This window comes from Nelumbo lutea, chromosome 8, assembly GCF_056320005.1.
Source record: "Nelumbo lutea isolate HS-2025 chromosome 8, American lotus-T2T, whole genome shotgun sequence".
In the NCBI taxonomy this organism is placed as follows: Eukaryota; Viridiplantae; Streptophyta; class Magnoliopsida; order Proteales; family Nelumbonaceae; genus Nelumbo; species Nelumbo lutea.
The window spans coordinates 27947030-27972552 of NC_142691.1; the positions used below are offsets into that span (position 1 = coordinate 27947030).

Below are 25523 nucleotides of genomic sequence, written 5' to 3' on the forward strand. Positions count from 1 at the left end.
ACTAAATTTTTGCAAGGTAAAAGACCTATAAAACAATGCAAGGTCTGTATTTAGCACGTTGCACTTTAGAAGATCAGATCATATGAATTAGAAACCAAAAGAGTACATTAAACTTTGTTCTGCTTTGTTTTGTTGAGTCTTCTTTTTGTCTTTAGGTTTTTGTTTCTCTTGTCTCAGCTGGTGTGCGGTTGTGTTGTTGAATCTTGTTTCTCTTGGTTTTAATAAATTTCCTTTCTACAAAAAATATTAATTAAAATAAAAAATAAAAATCTAGGTCTAGTTTCATATAGGTTTTTCTGATTAATGTCCTTATTTGATTTGCATTAGATTTTGTCAACTAGATTTGGGATTTGTATATTGAATATCATTTATAAATTAAGCCGAAATTGAATTAGTATATTGTATTAACTAGCAAAGGACCCTTGCAATGCACGGACTTTGTTAAGAAAAAGTTAAATGATAGAAACATATAAGAGCAAATAAGTGTTTTATATAAGCTTTTAAATAATTAATAATTATTTATATTTTATATACTATTTTTAATATGTTTTTGCAATACAAAAATAATAATTAATTTCATCTAGGGGTATTCACTAAACCAATGAAACTGATCTAATCAACTAACCTGATCCAACTTAACCCGAGTTGGTTGATTTTCTAGTATTTTTGGCTAGGCTGGTACCACAATTTCCCAAACCAACCAAGTCAAGATCAGTTTCAGTTTAGGAATTTGTAAACAGACCAAAATTGAACTGACCTAACCATAGATATATATTAACATTTTATATATTAAATATAAACTCTTTAATATGGGAAACAAGGAAAATTTCCATATTTCTTACTCTAAAATATTTTAAATTGTAAATTCATTTTTTAATTTACATTTTTAATAATACCATAGTATTTTTTTAATTTAAATTTAATTTTTTAAGATTAAACCTTTCAAACCATGACCAAATAAAAAATTAACCCAAACCAATACAACCTAAGTTGGCCAATTTTCACTAATAATCTATCAATTTCTGGTAACCAACTCCCTAACCCAACCAAGTCAGTATGGTTGGCCAAATAAGTTGCAACTAAACCAAACTAATCTGTGATCACTCCTAATTTTAGCTAAATTAAACTCCAATAATTATTGAAAATTTATAGAAAAATTACATAGTTACGAAAAATAAATTTATAACAAAAATATTGATAAATAAATAATAAAAATACAATAATAACAAAAATACCAAAAATATATTAAATTATTTAATAAATAGCATAATATCCAAAAATAGTTTAATCTCTAATAAATATTAATTAGTAAATTACAATAAAAATGCATAATTAGTAAAAAAAAAATCACAACAACAATACAATAAGTACAGTAAGTTGAATTTTAAAAAATTTAAATAAAAATAGTTTAATATCTAATAATTATTGACAATTTTCTATTAAATAAAAAAACAAAAATAGATTTATACAAAATTCTTGAACATATATTTATTACAAAATACAATAAATTATTATTGAAAATACAATAAATGAAATATAATTATATGTAAATATATAATAAATATAGATAAAAATTTTAAAATTACTACTAATAAATATTAATTTTTTAAAAGTTATTTCTAGAATTATTAATTGATATAACTGAAATAATGTTTTTATTAATCGTATATTAAAAATTGCAATTATTATTCTTTTATAATATCTATTGTTATTACATAATTTTGTTATTCGAAAGCTTCAATACCTCTAAATTACTTAGTCTATTTGTTTCAATAATATTTAAAAAAATATATAATTTATTTATATTTGATATTCTTATTATCAAACATTTTTAAATCTATTATAACTTTTTGTGCCTTTCATAAATTTTTGCAAAGTTGTTATACACATTTGGTATTTATTCTATATTTTATTTCTTAGTTATTAATTTTTTTGATATTTAAAATATTTAAAGCGTTTTATTTACAATATTACTTATTTATCTTATTAATTTTGTTATTCAATTTTTTAAAATATTATTTATTATTTCAATTTAGTAATTTGTTGGACTATAATTTCTGCTAATATTACATAATTTAGTTATCTTAACTATTTAAATAATATTTTAATAATGTAAATTTATTTAACAAAAAATTATTACATAATATTTAATTTGTTGCATAATTATTTAGCTATTTTTATTATTATTTTATTTAAAACATTGAAATAATGTTTTTAATTTTTATTTTTAAACTATTATTTATTTATTATACTAAATAATCAGTAAAATTATAACTTATATTGTTATTACATGATTTCATTATGTACTTCTTAAAAATATAAAATTATTAATAATCTGAACATTATGAAATCTATTATAATTATTTTTTAAGTTTTTAATTTAGTAGAGAATGCCCTTCCTAAATTAGAGATAATTAGAGATATTTTAGGAGAAAACAGGGGATAGTGGTGCCGCATGGCTAAATTGGGTATGTAAGATAGATTAAGCATTGTTTTAGGGTGTATTTTAGGTGGGAGACGTAGTTTAGGAAAAATTTTAAGAGGAGGTTGGCCTAGTGGGACTCTAGTGAAGATGAGAGGGCTGCCATGTGGCTACACGGAAGGGCTGGGAAGGGGAATGGAGGAAAGAGAAAAAGAAAGAGTGTAAATCAAGGATAAGCCAAGATTGGGGTTAATGGAGAAAGGAAAGAGTTGTTGACATGGCCTATATTGCTATATAATATAGAAAGTACAGAGAGCCCTCATGCAATGCACGCGAAAAAGATGTTAGGGCTCAATGGGCTTAAAACTTTTTGCTCTATGGGGCTACAAAACCTAGGGGTAGGGATGACGATTTTTCCCCGTCCCCACTGAGTACCCAATCCCCCAAACCAAGTGGGGATGGGGATGGGACTAATAGGAATACTCAATTGGGAATGACAAGTGAAGTCCACAACCTGCCCCGACCCTAATTATATATATATATTAAATATGTGTATATATATTATATTAAATATATAATATCATTTATGTTATTTATAATATTACTTATATTATATATATATCAAAAATATATTTAAAATATTATTTGTATTTGAATTTTTCCTTTTATTTTATATAAATATCTTTTTTAAAACAAACATTTAATTAAAATATTCAGGGATATAGGTCCCTGATGGGAACCCATCTCCATCAAGGACTAGTGATGCAAGTTAATTTTTCCTGATGGGGATTGGAGCCGGTGACCGGGATTAATTTAAAACTTAAGATCGGGACAGGGAGTGTGACCCCTACCCCAAACCAGTCCATTGCCATTCCTACCCAAGGGGGCATCCCCTAAACCCATAAATATAGTTACAATAATTATGGTAATTATAAATGTAGTATCCAATATTTATGAGAAATATTAAAATTTTTAAATTACTTTTCTGAATAATTAGAAGCTTTATAATTTAACATTCACTAAATTAGATTACAAAAATCAGTATTTTTAGTAATAAAATTTCCAAAATCAATAATTATTGCTCAAAATTTATAGTAAATATCAAAGTTACTAAAAATATAAAAAATATATTTATATTTATTGAAATTAATTTTCCGCAAAACACTTACTAAAACTTTTATTATTATATAATAATATCATTAAATATTGTTAAATTGACCAGAATTACTGAAAATATTAATAAGTACTTGTTGCTAAAATTTTACTGAAAATGTAAAAAGAAATCAATTAATATCTATTAAGAGAAGGGGGAATAGGAGAAGGATGGGGCTGTTGATGTGGCCTACGTTGCTAGCTATATAATATAATATAGATATTAATTTTTTTCTGATATTACATATTACATATTTCAGAGAAAGGGTTGGAGAGAAGAAGGTACATGTAAGTTCCGCTAACCTTACTAAGGAGAGTATGCTATTATGTGGGTTTAATAATGTGCCTCCACATTTGGTTCGAGTGACCATGTCAACACTACAACTATTTGGGCTGTCCCATTCTCAGCCCAGCCCAACCCAACCTAAGTTTTTGCACAGCTTGTGCCTGAGTTTAGGGGCTTGGGTTGGGCCTATACAAAAAATTGTGGGTCTGACCTAAATTTGGTTTGGGGTTAGGCTGAGGCCTTTGGCAGCCCAACTCGGACCCAACCTGATGTGGCCTGAACAAATACCTATATATCTTTCACACTGCATATACATTTGTAAATCAATTGGTACTTATTTTTCAATCAACTCTATTACTAAATTGGGCCATACAAACCAACAAAACATGGATATACAAAACTATATTCATTAATTCTGTCAAACTAGACCAATCCACTAGGTCGTGCCTAGGTTGATAACCTGGGGTTTGCCTCAAGTTGGACCAGCCCAATCTCAAAGTTTTACACCTTTAGGGTTGGGCCTGGATTGCCAATCAATTATACCCAAACCATCTAAGTTGTAACCCTAAAGGTAATCAGACTATATACTATTTAATTAATGAACTAAAAGTGACTTTGATATTATATATTATAAATAAATTGATTTGAAAATAATTTGTGAGACTTAAAAATAAACTACAACTTAATTTTCTATCTGCTTTAAAGAAAAAAAAATCATATAGATATTAGTATATACTGTGTGGCTACTCAACCCGAAGGGGGGGACAGATTGAGAGTATGGAGTTTGGAGTCGTCACCTAAATTTTTGGAATTGAAAATTAAGGAAAACCCTGGATTCTTTAAGAAAAACATTTTGCTTTCTTGGTGATTCGCTGCCTAATGGGGATGAGATTCTTAGAGTCTGAGGACCAAGGTATGGTGTGGGAAGGTGTTAGGCACTCCACACACGTCCGGTTGAACAGGCCTCTACTTTACCAATGTTCCGAGAAAACTTTCATAATTTTTGGGCTTAGAAATAAAACACAAACTAAACTAACAATTGAAATCTAGAAAGAAATGAGAAAGTTCTAAGCATTTAATCAATTAACTAAGAGATGCATTTGAACTATTAGAATGATAACGAGTTAATGGGTTAATAAATTAACAAACTAATTAAAAGAAAAAAAAAAGAACAGAAATTTGTGACTAATGAGTGACTAATGGACTAAACCTACTATATGCCATGGAGATATGAAAAGTTAAATGCAAAATCTATAAGCTAGCAATAAATTATACATGAATAATAATGTTAGGACTAAAGCAACTAAGAACAATTAATATCATTAAAGAAAATTAATTGAAAAATGACCCTATTTAAATCACAAGAGGAATGTTGAAAAAGCATTGTTAAGTTCTAAACTAATGCTATAAAGTACTAGCTAAATGGAAGAACAAAAGGAGCAAAATCCTAAATTTGCAAATGGTATGTAATTAATTAAAATTAAGATGACCTAATTCTAGTTCTAACACAAATAAATTAACTATGAATACAAACTTGAAACTTAATGTGATATGACAAGCCTGGGTTATGCAACCTATTCTACACTAATTCAAAGACAAAAGGTACGGATGGAATTACTTAAATATGCAAATGCGAATATAGGAAGCTAATTAGACAAGTGGGATAATGGTAATGAAATTTAAAATAAAATAGGGACCCACTTAAATGCTTGATTAGAAAAGACCGAATTTAATTCTAAAGCATGAAACACAATTATTTTAATGCAATTTTCAAAAAATACAATTAATTAGGAAATGATTGACATGAAATTCTAACATTTCCATTGGAAGAAATTTGTGCTTAAAAGTGAAAACAATGAACTAAAAAAATAAATAAATAAAGGATAAAAAAATGCATGCAAATGATTGTTGGAGTAAACAAAGAGCACTCTAAGTTTTCAAACAGAATGGAAACAACAGACCTATATGACAAAAAATAATATAATAATAATAATAAAAGAGTGGAAGTAGAAAATGGCATACCTTAATAGTTGTCTTCACAAAGTAAGAGTCGCCTCTTCCATTTTATCGTTGCATTGAATAGCTTCCTTCAATAACTCCGACCTTGACTGCTACCCTTGTTATGTTCTTCATGATGCCTTTGAAACTTTGAGAGACTCCTTGGTTTCAAGATGAACCCTATATGATTATGTAGCCCAAGATGTGTAGAAATATGCTGAATGATTGTAATTTTCTGTAATATGATTTTTGCTTCAAGAAGGCTTTATTCTTCTTCTCTTGAATTGAGGCATGACCCAAGGGTGTTTTTTGGCTTTAAACTGATATGGAGAGACTATAGAGATGTTGGAGAGTGAGTGGGGAGGCTTTGGGACAAGGGTAATGGCTGTGGGAGTTGAGCTCTCCCCCTAAGGTAGCTTGTGTCTAAATTAGATTGTGTGTCTAGGATGTAAGAAATGGGTGGTATTTATAGATATTTTGAGAGGGGAATGGAGGATTGAGATGGGAGACAAGGGATATCAATGACTGATGTTTAAATGGTTTTTGGAGGGAGATTGATTGAGAGAATAGGCTGCCAAGACAGCTTTGTGAGAGATTCTCTCAATCAATCAAGACAAAGAGTGAAAGATTTCACCAATTTACCTAAATTAGACATTCCAAGCTTAGGTGATTGGCTTGATTGATTGTAGCTAGTCAAATATTAGATTTTAAGATGTTTTTTGAGGCTAAGGGGAAGTTTTGGTCGTGAAATGCCCTAGGTTCGAAGTTATTGTGAAGAGGATTCTAAGCAGAGGACCCAGATCGAATCTAGCTTTGGGTCTCAAGATAAAGGTGCTAACAGTGTCAGCATTGGAAGATCTTGGTACCATTGGATTCAGAATTTCGAGCTCTATCCATCTACAGGGTTGGATTTTATATTTTTTGAGGGTTAGGATTTAAGATCAGAGATGATCCCGATCGGACAATCGAAATCAGTTTTAGCTTCGGGTTTTGAGATGAAGGGGTAAGCGGTGTCAAATTTGGGTGATCTTGGCATTACTAGATTTGGATTTTTGGGCTGTATGTACCTATAGTCTCAGATTTTGAATTTGATGTTAAATGAGGATTATGATCATGACTCCAATCGGACGATCAGAATCGGTTCCAGATTCAGGTCTTACGATGATGGGGTAAACGGTGTCGGACTCGGGTAATCTTGGTGTTGTTGGATTTGGACTTTTGGGATCTACGTACCTATAGTCTTGGATTTTGGATTTGATTTGAAATGAGGATTAAGATCAAAATGACTCCAATTGGATGATCAGAATCGGTTCCGACTTCAAGTCTTAGGATGAAGGGGTAAACGGTGTCAGACTTGGCGATTTTGGTGTCTTTGGATTCAAGTTTTTGGGCTCTACGTACCTATGATCTCAGATTTTGGATTTGATGTGAAATGAAGATTAGGATTAAAATGATTCTGAACAAATGATCGAATTCGATTTCGACTTCGGGTCTCGGGATGAAGGGGTAAACAGTGTTGGATTTTGGTGATCTTGGTGTCATTGGGTTTGGGTTTCAAGGATCTATATACCTATGGTCTTGGATCCTTGAGGCTCCAATTTTGTAAAATTCCAAAAATACCCCTATATCGGCTGAGAGGTTAATTGAAGCATGCTTGAAGCTTAAAGTGCTACAGAAAGACTGAAGAGCACAAAAATGGGATGTCTACACACTAAGCTATCAATGGACTCCAAAAATATGATACCTTATTGAACATTTAATCCAATTATTCAAGATTTAGATTTTAGAAATTGCATTTCATTCATAATGGGATAGAATGTAGATTTAATATAGATTTACTGTTTATGAATATACAAGTTTAAAAGTTAACATATTTATATAGATTTATTGTTCATTATAGCTTAAACTTTGCTGAGGTTTAGTGGCAGACTTTCAAAACATTGACAGCCCAAACAATAAGAACCAAATTCACCTTTTGGAGAATCGAGTTCTCCTAAGATCGATCAAACCAAATTTTGTTTTAATTAATTTAACGAGCATATCTGATATAAAGACGACAATATGCAGCAACTTAAGTGGTGGTTGATGCCCAAGATCAAGCTCAGATTGTCCTTCCAATTGATTTGTGTTTCCAGTTTGCCTATAAAAGAGACAAGAGAAGAATAGTCTCTCAAGGGAAAGTCAAACTAGGGTTTTGGGTTGTAAAGGAGTAAAGAACAAAGTGCAAGAATGAGGTGCACAAGCATATGTTAATCTCTATTTTTTATTTCCATTTATAGGAAATCCAATTCTAATGTAATTAGGACCATCTAAAACTGATTTGATTAAGTCTCGAATTACCAAAATCACCATGTAAGCCTAGTGAAACCTTAAGTTAATCGAATTGGTCTCACTATGGGCCTTAGACTTAAGTCTAAGTGACCCTTGGTCTTAGCCACCCTATAAAGTCAAGGGATAATGGGTTAACGTAAGAAAAAGACCATCAAGCTTCAGCCCATAACTTTTACTCTTAAATAATCAAGGGAAGATTTCTTAAACTACTTCTACTGTTTAGCTAATTGATTAATTTTACTCTTAATGTTTAATTATTGTCTTAAAATACTCCTAAGTTTTATGACAATCGACTAAAATCTCACCTATCACACTCGTAGGGGTGTCAACAGTATTCAAAAATCCGATTTCGAATTCGATATTCGACATAATCAAATCGAATTCGGATAATTCGAATATCTAATCGGTCAAATTCGGATATCCTATTCTTACCGAATAGTTAATCGGATTCAAATTCGGATATGACCTGATTCGATTCGATAAATATCCGAATTCGATCGATTATTTAATTCTTATATATAATATATAAAATATTTTATATAATATATGTAATAATTAAGTTATATAAATAATTTATATATTTATATACTTTATATCAATAAAATATTTATTTTATATATTTATTAATTGTCTAAAATAATTAATTAATCGAATCGGATATTCAAATATTTAATCGGATTCGAATTCGAATATTAATTTTCAATATCCGTCAGGTATCGAATCGAATTCGAATATCGGATTTTCTAATCCAATTCAAATTCGAATTCGGATATTGCCTGATCCGATTCGAATTTGATCTGTTTACACCCCTACACACTCGGTATCATCATGTGACCAAATCCTTTTAAAAAAAATACCCTTTCAAATCTCTCTCTCTAGTAGTTTTGAAGGTAGGAGAGTTCAGATCTCAGACTCTCTGACTCATGATGCTCCTTTGGCATCATTTGAAGCTCATTAGAATTTGGTGATTGTGACCTAGATCTCAGTCCAAACCCCCTTTCCAATCTACACACTACAACCGAGAACCTCCTTTCTCATTTTGGAGAACTTAGTTGGTTGGAACTGCACATCGTTGTGACCACCCCTTTCCGATCTCAGAATTTGATATCAACACAGTCTACATGAACCAGAAGAGTCAATTGAATATTAACAAAATCTATAAATTAAAATTAAGTAAACAAGTGAATGAGTGTGTGGTGTAGATCAGAAGATGGTGGAAATGCTATTGGTTTGTCGTCTGACCGGCTCGAGGTAGAGATCCGGCGAGTCTGTTATAGAGCCCTTGAATAGAAGCCTCTCTGTTCTGAAATTCAACAAAAAAATTAAGAAAAAGAAAGAAATAGGTAATGGGTGAAGGAAAAATATTCGAGGTAGTTGGTAGTGGCGGTGGAATCGTTGAGAGGCTTCTGACGATGCTGGAGAATCGTTGAGAGGGAATGGGCTATAGAAGCCTCTGCGTTCTGAAATTCAAAGAATGGGTGGGATGTTCTTCCTCGATGAAGGCTTTTTCCTTCTTTTCTGTGCCAGATCTAGCTGGAGGTGTTAGGTTTTAATCTCTGTTAAGTGGGGTTACATATTCAGTGAAACAATTGCATTGATGGGCTATCTTGTAAGTGGGCTAAATCAAGTGATTCATTTAGGCAAAGCCCGTAGACTTCAACAAAAGGGTATGGGGCTTAATGAGTGGATACCACATTTTGGCCCATATAGACTTAACGGGATCCTATTAAGTCAAAATATAAAGGCTCCTAGGTTATGGTTCCCAATATGTTAAATCATCTAGCCGCCCTCTCGCTACCCCATTAGAGTCAAGAGCTGAGAAAACATAAGGAAGAAGGAAGATTTAACTGAGGAAAACCACAGTTGACCTACCATTGATTCATCACTCATTCCGCAAAGCTTTCTACTACTGCGATGGATACAGGTATGCACGTTTAAACCTCCTTGATAACTGTAGCATGATATTTCAGTTTCAGTTGATGATTCAATGCGGTTTGGTTTCAGTCAAAGAGAGAGACGCATTGATTATTTGGTTTTTCAGTCGACCAAAAAAAAAAAAAAACAAAGACGCATACGCATTGTGATGATGATTCAATGCTGTTGCGATGCATCTCTGGAAGCAAAAAAAAAAAAAAAACATTTACTTGCGATGCCTCTCTGGAATCGGTGTTGCGCGTTTGGAACTCAAAAATAAAAATAAAAAAATACAATGATACATCAGTGTTGCGATGCGCCTTTGGAACCCAAGAATGAATTCGCATAAGTGATTCAATGCGTCTATAGAACCGACTCAAAAGAAATTTTTTTTTTTTTTGGAATCGTGATTTGCATGCACGTAAGCAATTTGCATGTGTCAGTTCTTCTCTCCTTTTGCATGGAAGTAACCTTGAACCTTTTTTAACTTTGTCATGCATGCAATGAATACAGTTTTGGATGAATACTTTTTTTCTTTTCAAATTAAATTGATTGAAGCAACATGTTACCAAAGTAGCCTCTACAGCGTAAAATTAATCTGATTTGAAATATAAAGATTTTGTGTGTTCATTGTCCATTCGGACATTGGTCGTCCCAAAAGAAGGTTGATGTTTGGCCGGACAGTGAACACACATGCGATGATTTGAAATATGAAGATTTTGTGTGTTCATTGTCAATGCGAACATTGATCGGCCCAAAGGAAGGTTGATGTTTGGCTGGGCAGTGAACACACATGCGATGATGAATATTGATATTGTAAAGCTATTATCCATGTGAATAGTAGTCGGTCCAAAGAAAGGCTATTGTTTGACAGGATTTATTATCAATGTTTGATTGTTGCGTTGAGAGTGCCATTTACAATTGATGTTTCTGTGCAAACACTAAATGTCAAGTTGTACTGGGTATCTTGCCTTTGTAATTTATATTATTATTGATTATATGTTGTTTTTGTTCTCTGTTCAGTTTCAACAACTACAAATAATGTTTCTGCTCAAATCAGTGCCATTCCCATGCTGAATGGTATAAATTTCAAGATCTGAAAAGAGAATGTGGAAATCGTTCTCGACTGCATGGATTTAGACCTTGCATTAAGGACAGAGCGACCCATCCCAGCTGAGGACAATTCCAATGAGGCCAAAGTTGAGAAATGGGATTGCTCTAATCGCATGAGTCTGATGATTATGAAACGTTCCATACCGGAAGCGTTTTGGGGCTCTATTTTTGAGAGCAATAATGCTAAGGAATCCCTTGTGGCGATACAACAGTATTTCACCAAGAATGAGAAAGCGGAGACTAGCAACCTTTTAGCTACTCTAATTTCTATGAGGTACAAGGGAAAAAGAAACATAAGGGAGTACATACTCGAAATGTCGAATCTTGCGGGTAAACTGAAGGCACTAAAGTTAGAGATAAATGATGATTTGCCCATGCATTTAGTTCTTATTTCTCTTCCTACACAATTCAGTCAATTTAAGGTGAGTTATAATACTCAAAAGGAGAAATGGACTCTTAATGAACTCATTTCTCAATGTGTACAAGAAGAAGAAAGAATCCAGAGAGAAAAGACGGAAAGTGCTCATTTAGCATCAACCTCTCAGAATAATAAAAGGAAGAGGACTAAGGATACTGCAAATGGAATACCCACACAGAAAAAGGTGAAGAAGCAAGGTGATGGATTTACCTATTTTTTTCTACAAGAAAGGAGGACACATGAAGAAAGAGTGTCCCAAATATGCCACATGGCGCATAAAGAAAGGTATGTCTCTCGCTTTATTTTGTTTTGAGGCTAATTTAGATTTTGTACCTATAGACACTTGGTGGATAGATTCTGTCACTACTACTCACATAAGTATGTCTATGCAGGGTTGCATCTGGAACCGACCGCCAACTGATGCTGAAAGATTCATCTATGTAGGCGATGGCAATAAAGTTCCTGTGGAAGTTATAGGACATTTTAGATTGATTTTAAAAACTGGTTGTTATTTGAATTTAGTTGAGACATTTGTAGCTCTGTCATTTAAACGGAATTTAATTTCTATTTCCTATTTAGACAAATCTAGTTACTTTTGTGGTTTTGGAAATAATAAAGTTAGTATTTCTCTAAATTCAAATATTATTGATACCGGTATTTTAATTGATCGTCTTTATATGTTAGAAACTATTGCTTCCCACAATGCAATCCTGCATGCAAGTACTAAAGGTGCAAAGCGTAAATTAACCAAGAATTCTACTTCCTTATGGCATAAGCGCTTATGTCGTATTGAGTGTATTAAAGGAAAATTGACAAACACAAAGAAAATAGGTGCCAATAGATGTACGAAAGTCTTAGAACTAATACATACGAATATCTGTGGGCCATTACCTACACCTGCATGGAATGACCAGCAGTATTTCATCACGTTCATAGACGACTATTCACAGTATGGGTACCTATACTTAATAAGTGAGAAGTCTCAATCCCTGGACGTTTTCAAGTCTTATAAAGCTAAAGTTGAACTTCAACTTGGTAAGAAAATTAAAGCCGTCAAATCTGACCGTGGCAGGGAATACTATGGTAGATATGATGGATCAGGAGAGCAACGTCCAGGACCCTTTGCTAACTTCCTAAAGGAATGTGGTATCGTCCCATAGTACACCATGACGGGTACACCCAGCATGAATGGTGTTGCTGAAAGACGAAACAAGACACTTAAGGACATGGTGAGGAGCATGATTAGTCATTCTTCTTTACCTGAATCACTTTGGGGAGAAGCATTAAAAACTACAGTGTATATCCTTAACAGAGTACCCAGCAAAGCAATAACTAAAACCCCGTATGAGTTGTGGACTAGGAAAAAGCCCAGCCTAAGGCACCTACACATTTGGGGATGTCTAGCTGAAGTGAGGCCTTATAGGCCCAACGAAAGGAAATTTGACTCTAGGACAGTTAGCTATTACTTTGTTGGATACGCGGAACGTTCTCGAGGGTTCAAGTTCTATGATCCCACTACCCACTCCTTCTTTGAGACGAGAAATGCGAGATTTCTTGAAGATGTTGAGTTTGGAGGGGAAGAATTAAGGAACGTCTCTTTTGACAAAACAATTGTCTTGCAAGAAGAGAAATTCATTTCTCTTCCTGATATTATTATCACCAGTGATCAGACAACAATTCCTGACACTGTTCATGAAGTGATTCCGGTTCAAGATAACATTGAAGTTCCTTCCATAGAGAAAACTCAACAACCTCAAGAAGTGCCATTGAGGAGATCCAATAGACAAAGGAGAAGTGCGATTCCAGATGACTATATCGTGTTTCTCCTAGAACAAGAAGATTCGGTAGTCTTAGCGAAAGATGATCCAATCACTCTTCGCGAAGCCCTTCAAAGTTCTAATTCTTAACATTTGATCAATGCCATGCAAGAAGAGATGAAATCCATGAAAGACAATGATGTTTGGGATATTGTTGAGATGCCTGAAGGCTCGAAACCCATTGGTTGCAAATGGATATTTAAAACCAAAAGGGATTCAAAAGGCAATATCGAAAGATATAAGGCTCGTCTAGTCGCCAAAAGTTTTACTCAAAGGGAAGGCATTGATTATAAAGAGACATTTTCTCCGGTTTCTTCGAATGACTCCTTTAGGACAATAATGGCACTTGTAGCTCATTTTGATTTAGAGCTACATTAGATGGATGTAAAGACAATGTTTCTCAACGGAGACATTGATGAAACGATTTATATGGTTCAGCCAGAAAACTTTGAATCCAAAGATTCAAAGTCTATGGTCTGCAAATTAAAGAAATCCATCTATGGTCTCAAACAAGCTTCTCGTCGATAATATCACAAATTTCATCAAGTGATTACCTCATATGGTTTTGAGGTAAATGTGGTTGATGAATGTGTATACCACAAATTTAGTGGGAGCAAGTTTATCTTCCTGGTACTATATGTCAATGACATATTGCTTGCAAGTAACGATATAGGCTTGCTGCATGAAACCAAGAAATTTCTCACTAAGAATTTTGAGTTGAAAGATCTTGGGGACGCCTCTTTTGTGCTAGGCATACAAATACTACAAGATCGCTCTCAAGGCGTTCTTGGATTGTCACAAAAGGGCTATACCGAAAAGGTGCTAAGCAGATTCGGCATGAAAAGTTGTTCGCCGGGTGATACGCCTATGGCTCAAGGAGACAAGTTCAGTCTCAGTCAGTGCCCCCAAACAGACATTGAAATAAAGGAGATGCAAAAGGTTCCCTATGCCTTAGCTATAGGAAGTCTGATATATGCTCAAGTTTGTACCCGTCCCGATATAGCATTTATAGTGGGACTGTTGGGTAGATATTTGAGTAACCCAAGACTGGATCATTGGAAAGCAGCCAAACGGGTCATGCGGTATTTACAGAGAACAAAGAACTTCATGTTAATCTACAGGAAATCAGACAATTTGGAGATCATTGGGTATTCTGATTCTGATTTTGCGGGATGCCAAGACAACAAACGATCCACTTCGGGCTATGTTTTCATGTTAGCTGGAGGAACTATATCTTGGAAAAGTGCCAAACAGACGCTCATAGCCCCTTCAACTATGGCAGCAGAGTTCATAGCTTGCTTTGAGGCATCCAATCATGGGATATGGCTGTGTAACTTTGTCACGAGGCTACGAGTGGTTAATGGCATTGAAAGGCCATTAAAGTTATTGTGTGACAATAAATCTGCAGTTCTGTATTCCAACAACAACAGAAGTTCTCTGAAGTCGAAACATATTGATATCAAGTTTCTATCTGTTAAGGAAAAAGTTCAAAGTGGTCAGATTTGCATAGAGCATATAGGGACAAACTCCATGATAGTGGATCCGTTGACCAAGGGATTGCCACCTAAGGTGTTTCATGAGCACACTGCTTGTATGGGTATAGGCATGTTTTATGATACCTTGATTTAGTGGGAGTTTTCTTTTCTTTTTCTCTTGGATGTACTATGGATTAAGACATGTTTGCATGTCTACACTTATACATAATAAAGTTTATGACTATTTCCATCATCTACATCTCTGAATATGTTTGTGACTTTGATTGATCTCTCTAAAGAATAAAGTTGAACCAGTTGGAAATAGGCATGTTTTGAGATCACATTGCATGTAATTTCCATGCCACTCATCTATACTTGATCTGTCATTGAATGCATTGATATGGTGAGCATGAAAGGTTTAGTCACGCATATATGTGGTGAATGCCATCATAGTCTCATATTAGTACAGGAGATGGACCAGATTGAAACTAAGGAGAAGTCTAAAGAAATTAGTATAAGAAGTGTACACATAAGGAATTCTTTCAATATGATTGTTTCAGTTCACATATGTAGCCCAAGTGGGAGATTATTAGGTTTTAATCTCTGTTAAGTGGGGTTACATATCCAGTGAAACAATTGCATTGATGGGCTATCTTGTAAGTGGGCTAAATCAAGTGATTCATTTAGGCAAAGCCCATAGACTTCAACAAAAGGGTATGGGGCTTAATGAGTGGATACCACATTTTAGCCCATATAGGCTTAATGGGATCCTATTATGTCAAAATATAAAGGCTCCTAGGTTATGGTTCCCAATATGTTAAATCATCTAGCCGCCCTCTTGCTCTACCCCATTAGAGTCAAGAGCTGAGAAAACCTAAGGAAGATTTAACTAAGGAAAACCACAATCGACCTACCATTGATTCATCACTCATTCCGCAAAGGTTTCTACTACTGCGATGGATACAGGTATGCACGTTTAAACCTCCTTGATAACTGCAACATGATATTTTTGGGGTGCAACATGTCTTCTTGTTCTTCGTATATGAATGATATTGGTATGATTCTACAAGACTAAAGATTGATTTGCTCCTCTTTATTTATTCTTACAAGAGGTGCCTGAGGAGGAGAAGGTTCTTTTGGAGATTATCTTGCCAATGGAAACAGTTGAGGAGATGGCACAGCCTCCACCGATCATTAATATTGCAGAATCCCCCCTCCGGTTACTATGCAACCGTATTGTTCCGTGGCGGTGGAGCTCTATGAATGTTCATGGAGGTGCAGTGGTTCGATTGGGGCCATTGTTTCTTAGGTAAGGTATGTCAGAGGCCTGAGAGGGAAGCTCTCCTCTCTCATCTTTGCCAACCGCTTCTTTCTGTACTCTTCAAGGAATCGGTTCAAGATTAGGATCGTCTTCAAACTCCTCTTCACTCTCGCGCTAAAGGTCATCGGCGGCAGAAATCGAGGGCCCTTGCAATAGCCAAAATCGCCATTAGCGACGAAAAGCTCCTCTTCAATCTCACGCTAAAGGTCCTTGGTGACGGAAAGAGGGAGACGGAGAGAAAGAGGGAACCGAACAAAGCTCCTTGGTCAGTTCCAGACTACCAGGAGAGAGAAAGAGAGAGAGAGCCCGGTTCACGGGCTTTTACTTGGTTTTGATTTTCTCCGATTTTCTGTAACCTCCCAATCTCGATGCAGTGGCGGAGCAGCAGCACTCCCTTCTCCCCTCCGACCTCTGCAATTCCAGCAGTTTCGACAATTTCGACTTCTTGTTTCTTCCGAACTCCTTTTCCCCTCTGGTGAGAGGAGATCAAAGACTACTATTGTTCGATCTACATTCTAGTAGTTCCGAATTACAGTTCCGTATGTATCAATATATGGAATATATTTTTACACTTCTAAACATATATACATACATATATATATATATATATATATATAATTTATATATTAAAATTAATAAATATTACAGCTTAATTGAATCCAAATTATAATTGGACCAAATCTGAATCTGATCCAATCTAATTGCACAAATACATCATATGAATCCGGAGTAATCATATCGGATGTTAGATCAGGCCTTAGATTTTCGAGCATCAGACATACTGAGCCCATACTTAGCTTGAAAACAAGTCCCGCAATCCCATTAGTTTAAGACAAAAAATAATTAATTTATTACTTTATAGTATGGGTAAGCTTGGATGCCTAACCCTATCGGACCCACACCTCTATGCCCGACCCTGCCCTAGGGTTTCTCATGGTTCGATTAACTAAATTGCTGTCCTTTTTTTGTAACCGAACCGATACTACCAATTAATGAAAAACCGACAACTGAAACCGAACTGAAAATAATCGGTTAACTGGTCAACCGGATCGGTTTGTCAATTTTTCAATTTTTTTTTTATTTTTACAATATATATATTATATAAATATATAATAAAAATTATAAATGAATATAAAATAGTATATTTTAAATAATAAATAATATATCATATATTATAAATATGTATGTATATATATATAATGCATATTGACTAATTTATAATATATAAAAAATATTATATATAATATATAATATACATAAATATATATAAAATATATAGAAATATATGTCAGTTAACCACCAGTTTTCTATAGTGGTTAATAGAAACCAAACCGGTACCTTCGATTTTTTTAAACACCGACTCGAAACCGAATTGACAGGATCGATTAACCAAATTTTCAGTTTGATATCATTCGATTTGATTTTTTGATTTTATTGCTCACCCCTATCCTGCCCCGGCCCACACCTAATACTGCATCCTAATTTATTTCAAGTAAAAAAAATAACAATTTAGTTAAAATGACATTCACACGTGCTATAGAGAGGGGGTGTCGACTGCGGAGTACAGAGAGAAGGTGTCGGCCACCGACTATAGAGAGAGTGGAGGTGAGAGATGAATAGATAGTTGTTTTTCTTTTTTTTGAGAATGATTAAAGAGATATTTGAGGTTTATAAGTTGAGACTTGAGTTATTATATTAGATGTTTTAAGGTTATATTAGACTTCATAGCATTCTCCTTAGGCATAATAGTTAAAAATTCAGGAGAGTATTAGAAGACATGATCTCGAATTACATTCAGTAGGTATCTCGAAGACATACCTACTGCAATATTGGAAGTATTAGAAGAGACTCATGTGATGCACAAACTGGTGTTAAAAAGAAGTCTATATTACATTCAGTTTTTTAAATGGGGTTCGACCATAATGACAGAAAGACATGATCTCGAGAAAACTTGTAACCAATCAGTGGCAATCAATTTGGGTTTTCGTCAGAATTCATATCTTGGCAGCATCATAGATTTTTCTTTTAACTGATTTTGTGGCATGTGAACTTAAATTATCCCATATTTAATTTTTATTTTCAAAAATTCATAAAAATACACAAAATTCTAACAGTATTGAGAAGAAATATTAGGGATCTGACGTAGACAACTGCATTTTAGAATAAAGTCTAGATCGATGCCAAGAACCACCCGGACCAATGTGGATTAATTGTCTAATATGGACATGAAGGGTAGTTGAAGAATAGAGAAGGGAGAAGAGAATTCTATTTAATATTTCCATCATATCTCAATAAAAAAGAAGCTTCAATTGTGTCGACCTCAGTAGCTTGAATTCATTTAATATTATCTTTCTACCAAAATTTAGTTTGGAACTACATGAATTAGTCTCCATTAGCATATACATTAATTGACTTGACTATACTTTTTCTAATCTTAAGGCTCAGCTTGGAAGCAGTACAAATACAAATATATAGCCTAAAAGTACGTAGCAAAAAACTTTATCATTTTTTTCTGATATTTTGCGCGATAAATATCTCTTCTTCAACCCTTGCTGTTAATAATGTGAAAACAAATCATGTATGTCAAAGCCAGGCGAAACTGCTGCAGAAAAACTAAGGTAACATGTGCTGAGGCTCCCAAAACAGCCAAAGTGAACTCTTTTCAACCACCCGCTTTTTTTTTGTTCTCGAAAGCCACTTAAGCCCTTTCAAGGAATAACAAATAAACCTGTTTTTACTTTTTATAGATACTTGAGGGGCGGAGAAAGGGGGCGGCAGAGTGTCATGGGGGTAGTTCTATAGTGGAAGAAACTCATGTGGCGTTCAGGCCAAGGTAGGGCAGGATAAGCCTTTATGTGCTTAGAGGCTAGGAATTGCCCGATGGGATGGGTCAACCAAAGTCAGTAGTACTGGATCATTACCTCAAATCCAATGGCCGGGGCACTCTGTGGCTCAAACCAGTCCATGGGAAGCGCTGCTTACGTGCTAAAGGGGGACGACCATAATGCAAGGCAACTATACGCCGGAGAGGTGACTGGGCACCAATGTAATGGGTGTCCTGTATGCCAATGATGACAAGCACATGTGTGCCATGATGATAGGCAACCGCTTGGGCCAGAATACACCCGTGCGTTAGGGGCAACTGGAAAGCTCAATCATCTTGGGCAAGGGGCTGGCAAGGTGAAGAGTCATGCTTGAGCCAGGCCCACATGCCAAGACTCCCTTGAGTGTCAGTAGCGCAGTGCCGGTCCAACACTGTCCCCATCAGCATGTGTGCGCCCATGAGGAACCCTGGTAGCCATGCTAGTCGTTAACCAGGGCTGCCCCGCAAGGGATGAAGGTCTAGGAGTGCCAATGTTAGGCACCCAAGGAGGTCGACCACCCTCCTCAGAGTACGTTAAGCTTTTGGTGGTCTGCCTGAAGATGACATAAATTCTCCAAAAAATCTTACAGGAAAAAATGACGGTGATGTCCTTAACGTAAGCCTACCAAGCATAGGCAAGGGCTAAGCTTGTATCAGACCGTAACAAGAGGGGAGCTATATTCCCCCCTATGCTTTGAAAATCCTCACAATCCCTATTGATGATTCATTTATACTTTAATCCTTCACCCTTGTTTTATAATCTTTTGACCCCCCCCCCCTAATTTATGTTCGTTAGTAATTGACCTCCTAACATAAAATAATCCCAACTCCGCCTTTGGATACCTCTGGGGTGATTTCCATTTTCAGAACTTTATGAGATTGGAGTAATCTTTTCAAGAATTTCCTTCGAGTTGCTACCTTGTTTTTACTTTCTATCTAGTCTGAAGAAGATGGTTCTTGTGTCAACCTCCCAATCAGTCCCAAGTAGGAGTCGTTCTTTATTAATTTAATATGTTTCTCTACCAAACTTCAGTTTGGAGCCACTTGAATTAATTAGGGCAAACTACATGAAGCACATGGAACTACCCTCTACTTTTGGGTGGTGAGATTTATGGAGCCAAACTTTCATTTGCGATCAGCTTGAATAGATGCTGATCAGCTTTCAATCACAGAGTCCAATGGAATCAAGAACTCAATTACAGGAAGAACTAAAAGGAACCCGTGACTGGTATGAAAACGATGTCCATAATACTTGCAATTTCTTAAGTGAATTGATTGTGGATGAGTTGGATGATTTGTGGGTGAGATTGAAATAATGGGGAAAAAAAAACCATATTTATGACCAATCAAAATCCATTCATGAATTTTTATAAATAATATATCATTAGTTACCACGATTATGATACTACTTGATTGGTCAGAAATTACTCTGATATCATATACAACCTGAAATATAAATAATTATTAATTATTTAATAATTTAAAAATATAAAATAATTATATACTCTTATTTGTTTATATTGTTTGACTTTCATTTAACAAATCTCGTGCATCAGATGGATCTCTGCTATTTTTATAATATAAAATAGACAAGTGAAAGAATTACTAAGAGATAATTACTTGAAAAAAATATATATTCTGATTTAACTAAACAACTAAAATATATCCCCTGATTTTACCTTACAGATCATTCAACCATTCAGAGTGAGGGAGAAAATGTATAGGACAAAAATGTCCTTTAGGCAACGGATTGGAATAAGAAGGTTGAAATCCACGATTTTAAGGGATAAGGTTGATAAAATTAAAAAAAAAAAAAAAGAGAGAGAATAAATATTTTACAAGGAAAATTCTACAAATTCATTTAAAAACTTAAGTACCAAAAAAAGAAATAAAGTGGAAACAACAAAGTTTCAGAAAAGGAAATAAAGGATCATTTAAAAATCAATAGTTTAAATGATCAAACACAAAAAAATTAAAGGAGCTCAAATCAGTCTAAAATATCAAAATGCTAAAAAACTAACAAAAGAAACGATTGCAAATTTACGACCCAAAGACGACAGAATGTAAATGAAGAGAAAGAATTATTGTTGTACACCTGATCAAACCTAGTTATGGAAACTTTAAATTAGTTCAATCTTAAATGAAGAGAACTGTAAATGAATAAAAAAGGACTAATCACCATAAAGTTAATCAAATTCAATGATGAAAATGCCCATTACAATGAGGGGTACCACTAGTTTGGGAATTTTAGTACCTAGCGACCGCTCTGCTGTATGTTCTTCTAATCCGTGTGATGATTTTAGCCTCTTCTCCAAAGAATATAAGAAAACTACTCTCTTCTTTAACAATGGGAGGATCCACTGCTTTTTCTATGTCCAATAGCAATCTTCAAATGCTTCTCCACTAGCGGCAACTACGGGTGATTGGAGCCGAGTCAAGTTGAATAGTATGAGGCTCAAGCTCGGCTCGCCTAGGATTATAAGGCTTGAGCTCTGTTCAAGCTAAAACCTTGAGTTCGGCTCGTGGCCACCCCTAGCAGCAACCCCAATGTTTTTTCTTAGGTTGTATTTGGTTGCAATGCAAAGATTTGGGTGTAAACTTTGATTCATTTTTACCTTACAAACACAGACTTAGGATATTTTGTCTGGGGCTTTCCGCTTGAAAATGCAAAGCAACACCCAAACAAGTGAGTTTCTTATAATTTACCTAATGCTCAGTTTGGAAGGAGTACAAATACAATAATGTAGAGTGTAAAACCTTGTATTTTGTATTATTTTAATTAAGATCTGCGTTCTCCTAATTTGAAATAATATGCAACAGTCTGGATTCTGGAACCCACAACGGCGCTAAAAAGAACAGTGAAAGCAATAAGCAACTTGGAAGTCTGAACACTTGACTTTCGATAGAATGGCCTCGATTTTTTGCCTATAAATCAAACACCCAACACTGCTTCTACTTCACAGTCGATCTAATTATCTAGCAAGTGAACAGAGTGTGTTGTCTTAGGCATATTAGCTTGGTTAAGATGAGCATGTTTGGTTCATTTTACTCCCTTACCTCTGAGGAGGAAGCCATCATTCAACAAATCCAGCATGGACCGAAGAACCAAGACTTCGAGTTCAATCCTTTAATGGATGTCATCAACCAAATCTTCAAGCTAATCCCTTTCAGTTCCGGAATGGTGCGTTTCCTCTCCCTCGGTATGTCTCTGTGTGCGTGTGTATGTATGAGAGAGAGAGAGAGAGTGTGATTACGAATATAACAAAATGTAAGAATGTGATTTTGTCATTTTAGGGATTAGAGCAAAGTGGTCTTCAAGGATTGAATGACAAAAGAATCGTTACCTCAGTTGAGAGGCTTGAATTGCAGGACAGTATTCGTGGCACCATTCACTCGCTAAGTTGGGAGGTATCACCTATAGAGTACTTACTCTAGAAATCATTAGCATGTATATATATACCCTTTTTTCACTGCTCTAATTCCATAAACTGAATTCTTTCACAATTGGACAGATAACGTGTAAAGCTGCGTGTGGTATGAAACCCGATGAAGCTACGTTGGCCTTGTTTGATACTCTAAAGATGTACTCATGGGAAGCTAAAGTTGTACTGGTTATGAGTGCATTTGCCATGAACTATGGTGAGTTCTGGCTCACTGCACAACCCCTTTCGGATAACCCTTTGTTCACATCAGTTAGAATGCTCAAGCATTTTCCTTCCTTGCTCCAAACTAATTCTCGTTCCCTAAACTCTCGTTTCGAGCTTATCTCCAATCTGCTCCGTCGAGTGCATGCTATGGCCAATAACTTTATGGGGCTTAAACTCTACAAAACTCAGACAGATCGTTCGGTCAAACTGAGCCTTCAAATAGCTGTATACTACATCATCCGAAGCCTATATACCTGCATACGTTCGAATATGGTGTTAGTGAAAATGGGTGCAGAGTAAGTCTTGACTTATGTTTTGTTTCCTTAATTTCTTTTTGTTTTTTTTTTCCGAGAGAAGATATACAATAAGATGTTATATTTTTGAAAGTCTTAACATATGTTAATTTAAGATATATATGATCTATGAGTATACGGTCATAATTTATTTCACTTGAACAAAATGGTTTTGAAAACGTTTTTTTTTTTCTCTTTTAACTTCCTTCCCTGCAATGTTTTAGGTACACAATGTCAGCCACTGATGATATCCATGATGAACTCACAAGAATCTACAACTTGGCGTCTCCAGTTCATAAATTTCTATGTGAATCATACATTACAGAGAAAGGTTAGACACTAATCTAACAAGGATCTCTCTCTCCCTCTCTGGAACTCCATCCATTTGATGTCTTGTAATCTAATAAAAGTTTTTAAGTTTGGAGAAATGTAAAAAACATGCTTGGAAATGCAGTTTAACATAAAAAGTGCTTTGCAGATTTCGCAGGGTATGAGGAAACCTTGAAATTCCAAACCCAATATGAAGACAATTTAAAACTAATTAAAAAGCTTTTCTCAACAGAAGAGCTGATCCTTTATCAACGTTCTGTCATGGAAAAGGTTTGATCGACTCACCAGAACTGTTTCCTCCAAATTCAATTTTAGGCTTTTAGCTTTTTTTTTCATCTTCAAAATTATGGTTCTCACGCTCAATGACTTTGGTGGTGCAGGTCAGCTTGGACAAACTCAAGGGCAAGTCCATTGCCTTCTTCATCTCAGATCTTATGGTCAATGCTGAAGAATTTTCAGCTCTCGCCGAGGCTTATAACATAATTAATCGAAAAGAAAGCTTTGAAGTAGTTTGGCTACCAATCGTGGATCAGGCCATTAAAACTCCAGAACAAAGTGCTGTTCAAGTAGCTGTTCAGATGCCATGGTTTTGCCTTCCCAACCCTTCATGCATTCATAAGTGCTTTGTATGGCACATCAAGTCAAAATGGAACTTCCATAGGAAGCCCATACTGGTAGTCTTAAACAAACAAGGTGTGATTAGCCACACCAATGCACTTCCAATGGTGAAAATTTGGGGTGCTCAAGCGTACCCCTTTTACGAAAAGACTGAAGTAGAACTTTGGAAGCGAGAGAGCGGAGGGGTTGATTTCTTGGTGAAGGGATTTGCACCTGATCTACCAACATGGGTACAACTGCACTCTCAAACACGGACTGATTTTTGCCTCTTTTCTGTTCTTTATAAATTTTACGTCGCAAGTTTTTGAATGCAATCATTCAATAAAGTTGGTCTACACTCACAATTTATTAATTGCTTCGCAGATTAAGGACGAGAAGATTGTCTGTTTCTATGGAGGTCATGATCTTGATTGGATAAGACGATTTGGCAAAGCTATGAGTTTTTTTACCAAAGAGACCAAAGTTCAAATGGAAACCATTTACGTTGGAACAAATCGGCGCAAAGAACGATTGGAAAAGATACTGAATTGCATTAGAAATGAAAAGTTATCAAGGGTTTGGGATGAGAAGACAATCCGTTCATTTTGGCATCGTATTGAAAGCATCTCCTACTCCAAGATGGCACACTGTAACGCATACCTTGAAGATGCAATCGTGAAAGAATTGATGATCATATCAAGTTATGATGACAATGAGGATGGATGGGCTTTGATGTTGGGAGGGTCTTCGGATCTTAATGCTGTGAGATTCAGTGGAAAACAATTATCCCTATTAATTAAGGACTTTGAAAAATGGGTTTCCGGACTCATCCGAGGGCATGAGGATTTCTTGACTGCGTTAAATAAATATGTACGACGCAGCCATACCTGCAGGTCACACTGTATTCGTCTGATTGTTCCAATAGGCGCAGTTAATAACATTCCAGAGACGGTAAAGTGTTCAGAGTGCGGCCGTTCCATGGAGAAGTACTTGCTCTACAAATGTTGCACTGAGTGAAAGATACGAGTGTTAATTTACCTGGGATTGGGATCAAAATACCAGTCAATTGTCCAATAAAAATGTTGTTAGTGTGCTTTTCCTTAGATGCTTTGGAATATCCAATAAAATGTTGTGTGTTAGATATGCAGGCTCTTCCCTATCCATATGTGGGATGGTGGGGTAGTCTTAATTTCCTTTGAATAAATTAAATCCAGCATGTATTGGGATTGATAATAAATTAATGAAATTTCTTTGTTTTGAATTGAACCAAGTACGTAGATAGTATATTCAATTAAACTAATTTAAAGGATTAGATTGTCTATATCTACTACTAGCTACCATACTGATCCTCGATCCCATAATAATGGACATAATTCGTTCGTATGCAGAATTATAAGTCTTTAAGTCTATCTTGTTCAACTATTGCCTTATGAGAGCTAAAAAGTCCGCACCACTGTTCGATCGATTCCCTGTAGGAATGTTGAAATTGGATTTGACATTCATTTTTAAGATGTTCTTGATGTTTTCCTTTGACATCTGCATCTCT

The 25523-nt window shown here is 35.0% G+C and overlaps 1 protein-coding gene across 1 annotated transcript; it reads left to right on the forward strand.

Moving 5' to 3' along the window:
- Positions 1-22135: 22135 nt before the first annotated feature.
- On the forward strand, positions 22136-24994 carry LOC148843592 (protein SIEVE ELEMENT OCCLUSION B-like). Its single transcript, XM_088957045.1, has 7 exons — positions 22136-22291; positions 22405-22518; positions 22623-23053; positions 23275-23381; positions 23529-23650; positions 23761-24228; positions 24362-24994. Exons 1-7 carry the CDS (start codon positions 22136-22138, stop codon positions 24992-24994), a joined length of 2031 nt encoding a protein of 676 aa, XP_088813171.1.
- Positions 24995-25523: the final 529 nt, after the last annotated feature.

Bases quoted from the DNA above. Each gene is read 5' to 3' on its own strand.
- LOC148843592 (XM_088957045.1), top strand. From the start codon at position 22,136: ATGAGCATGTTTGGTTCATTTTACTCCCTTACCTCTGAGGAGGAAGCC. The intron at 22,292-22,404 runs GTGCGTTTCCTC...TTGTCATTTTAG, and splicing joins TCCCTTTCAGTTCCGGAATG to GGATTAGAGCAAAGTGGTCT. The intron at 22,519-22,622 runs GTATCACCTATA...ACAATTGGACAG, and splicing joins TTCACTCGCTAAGTTGGGAG to ATAACGTGTAAAGCTGCGTG.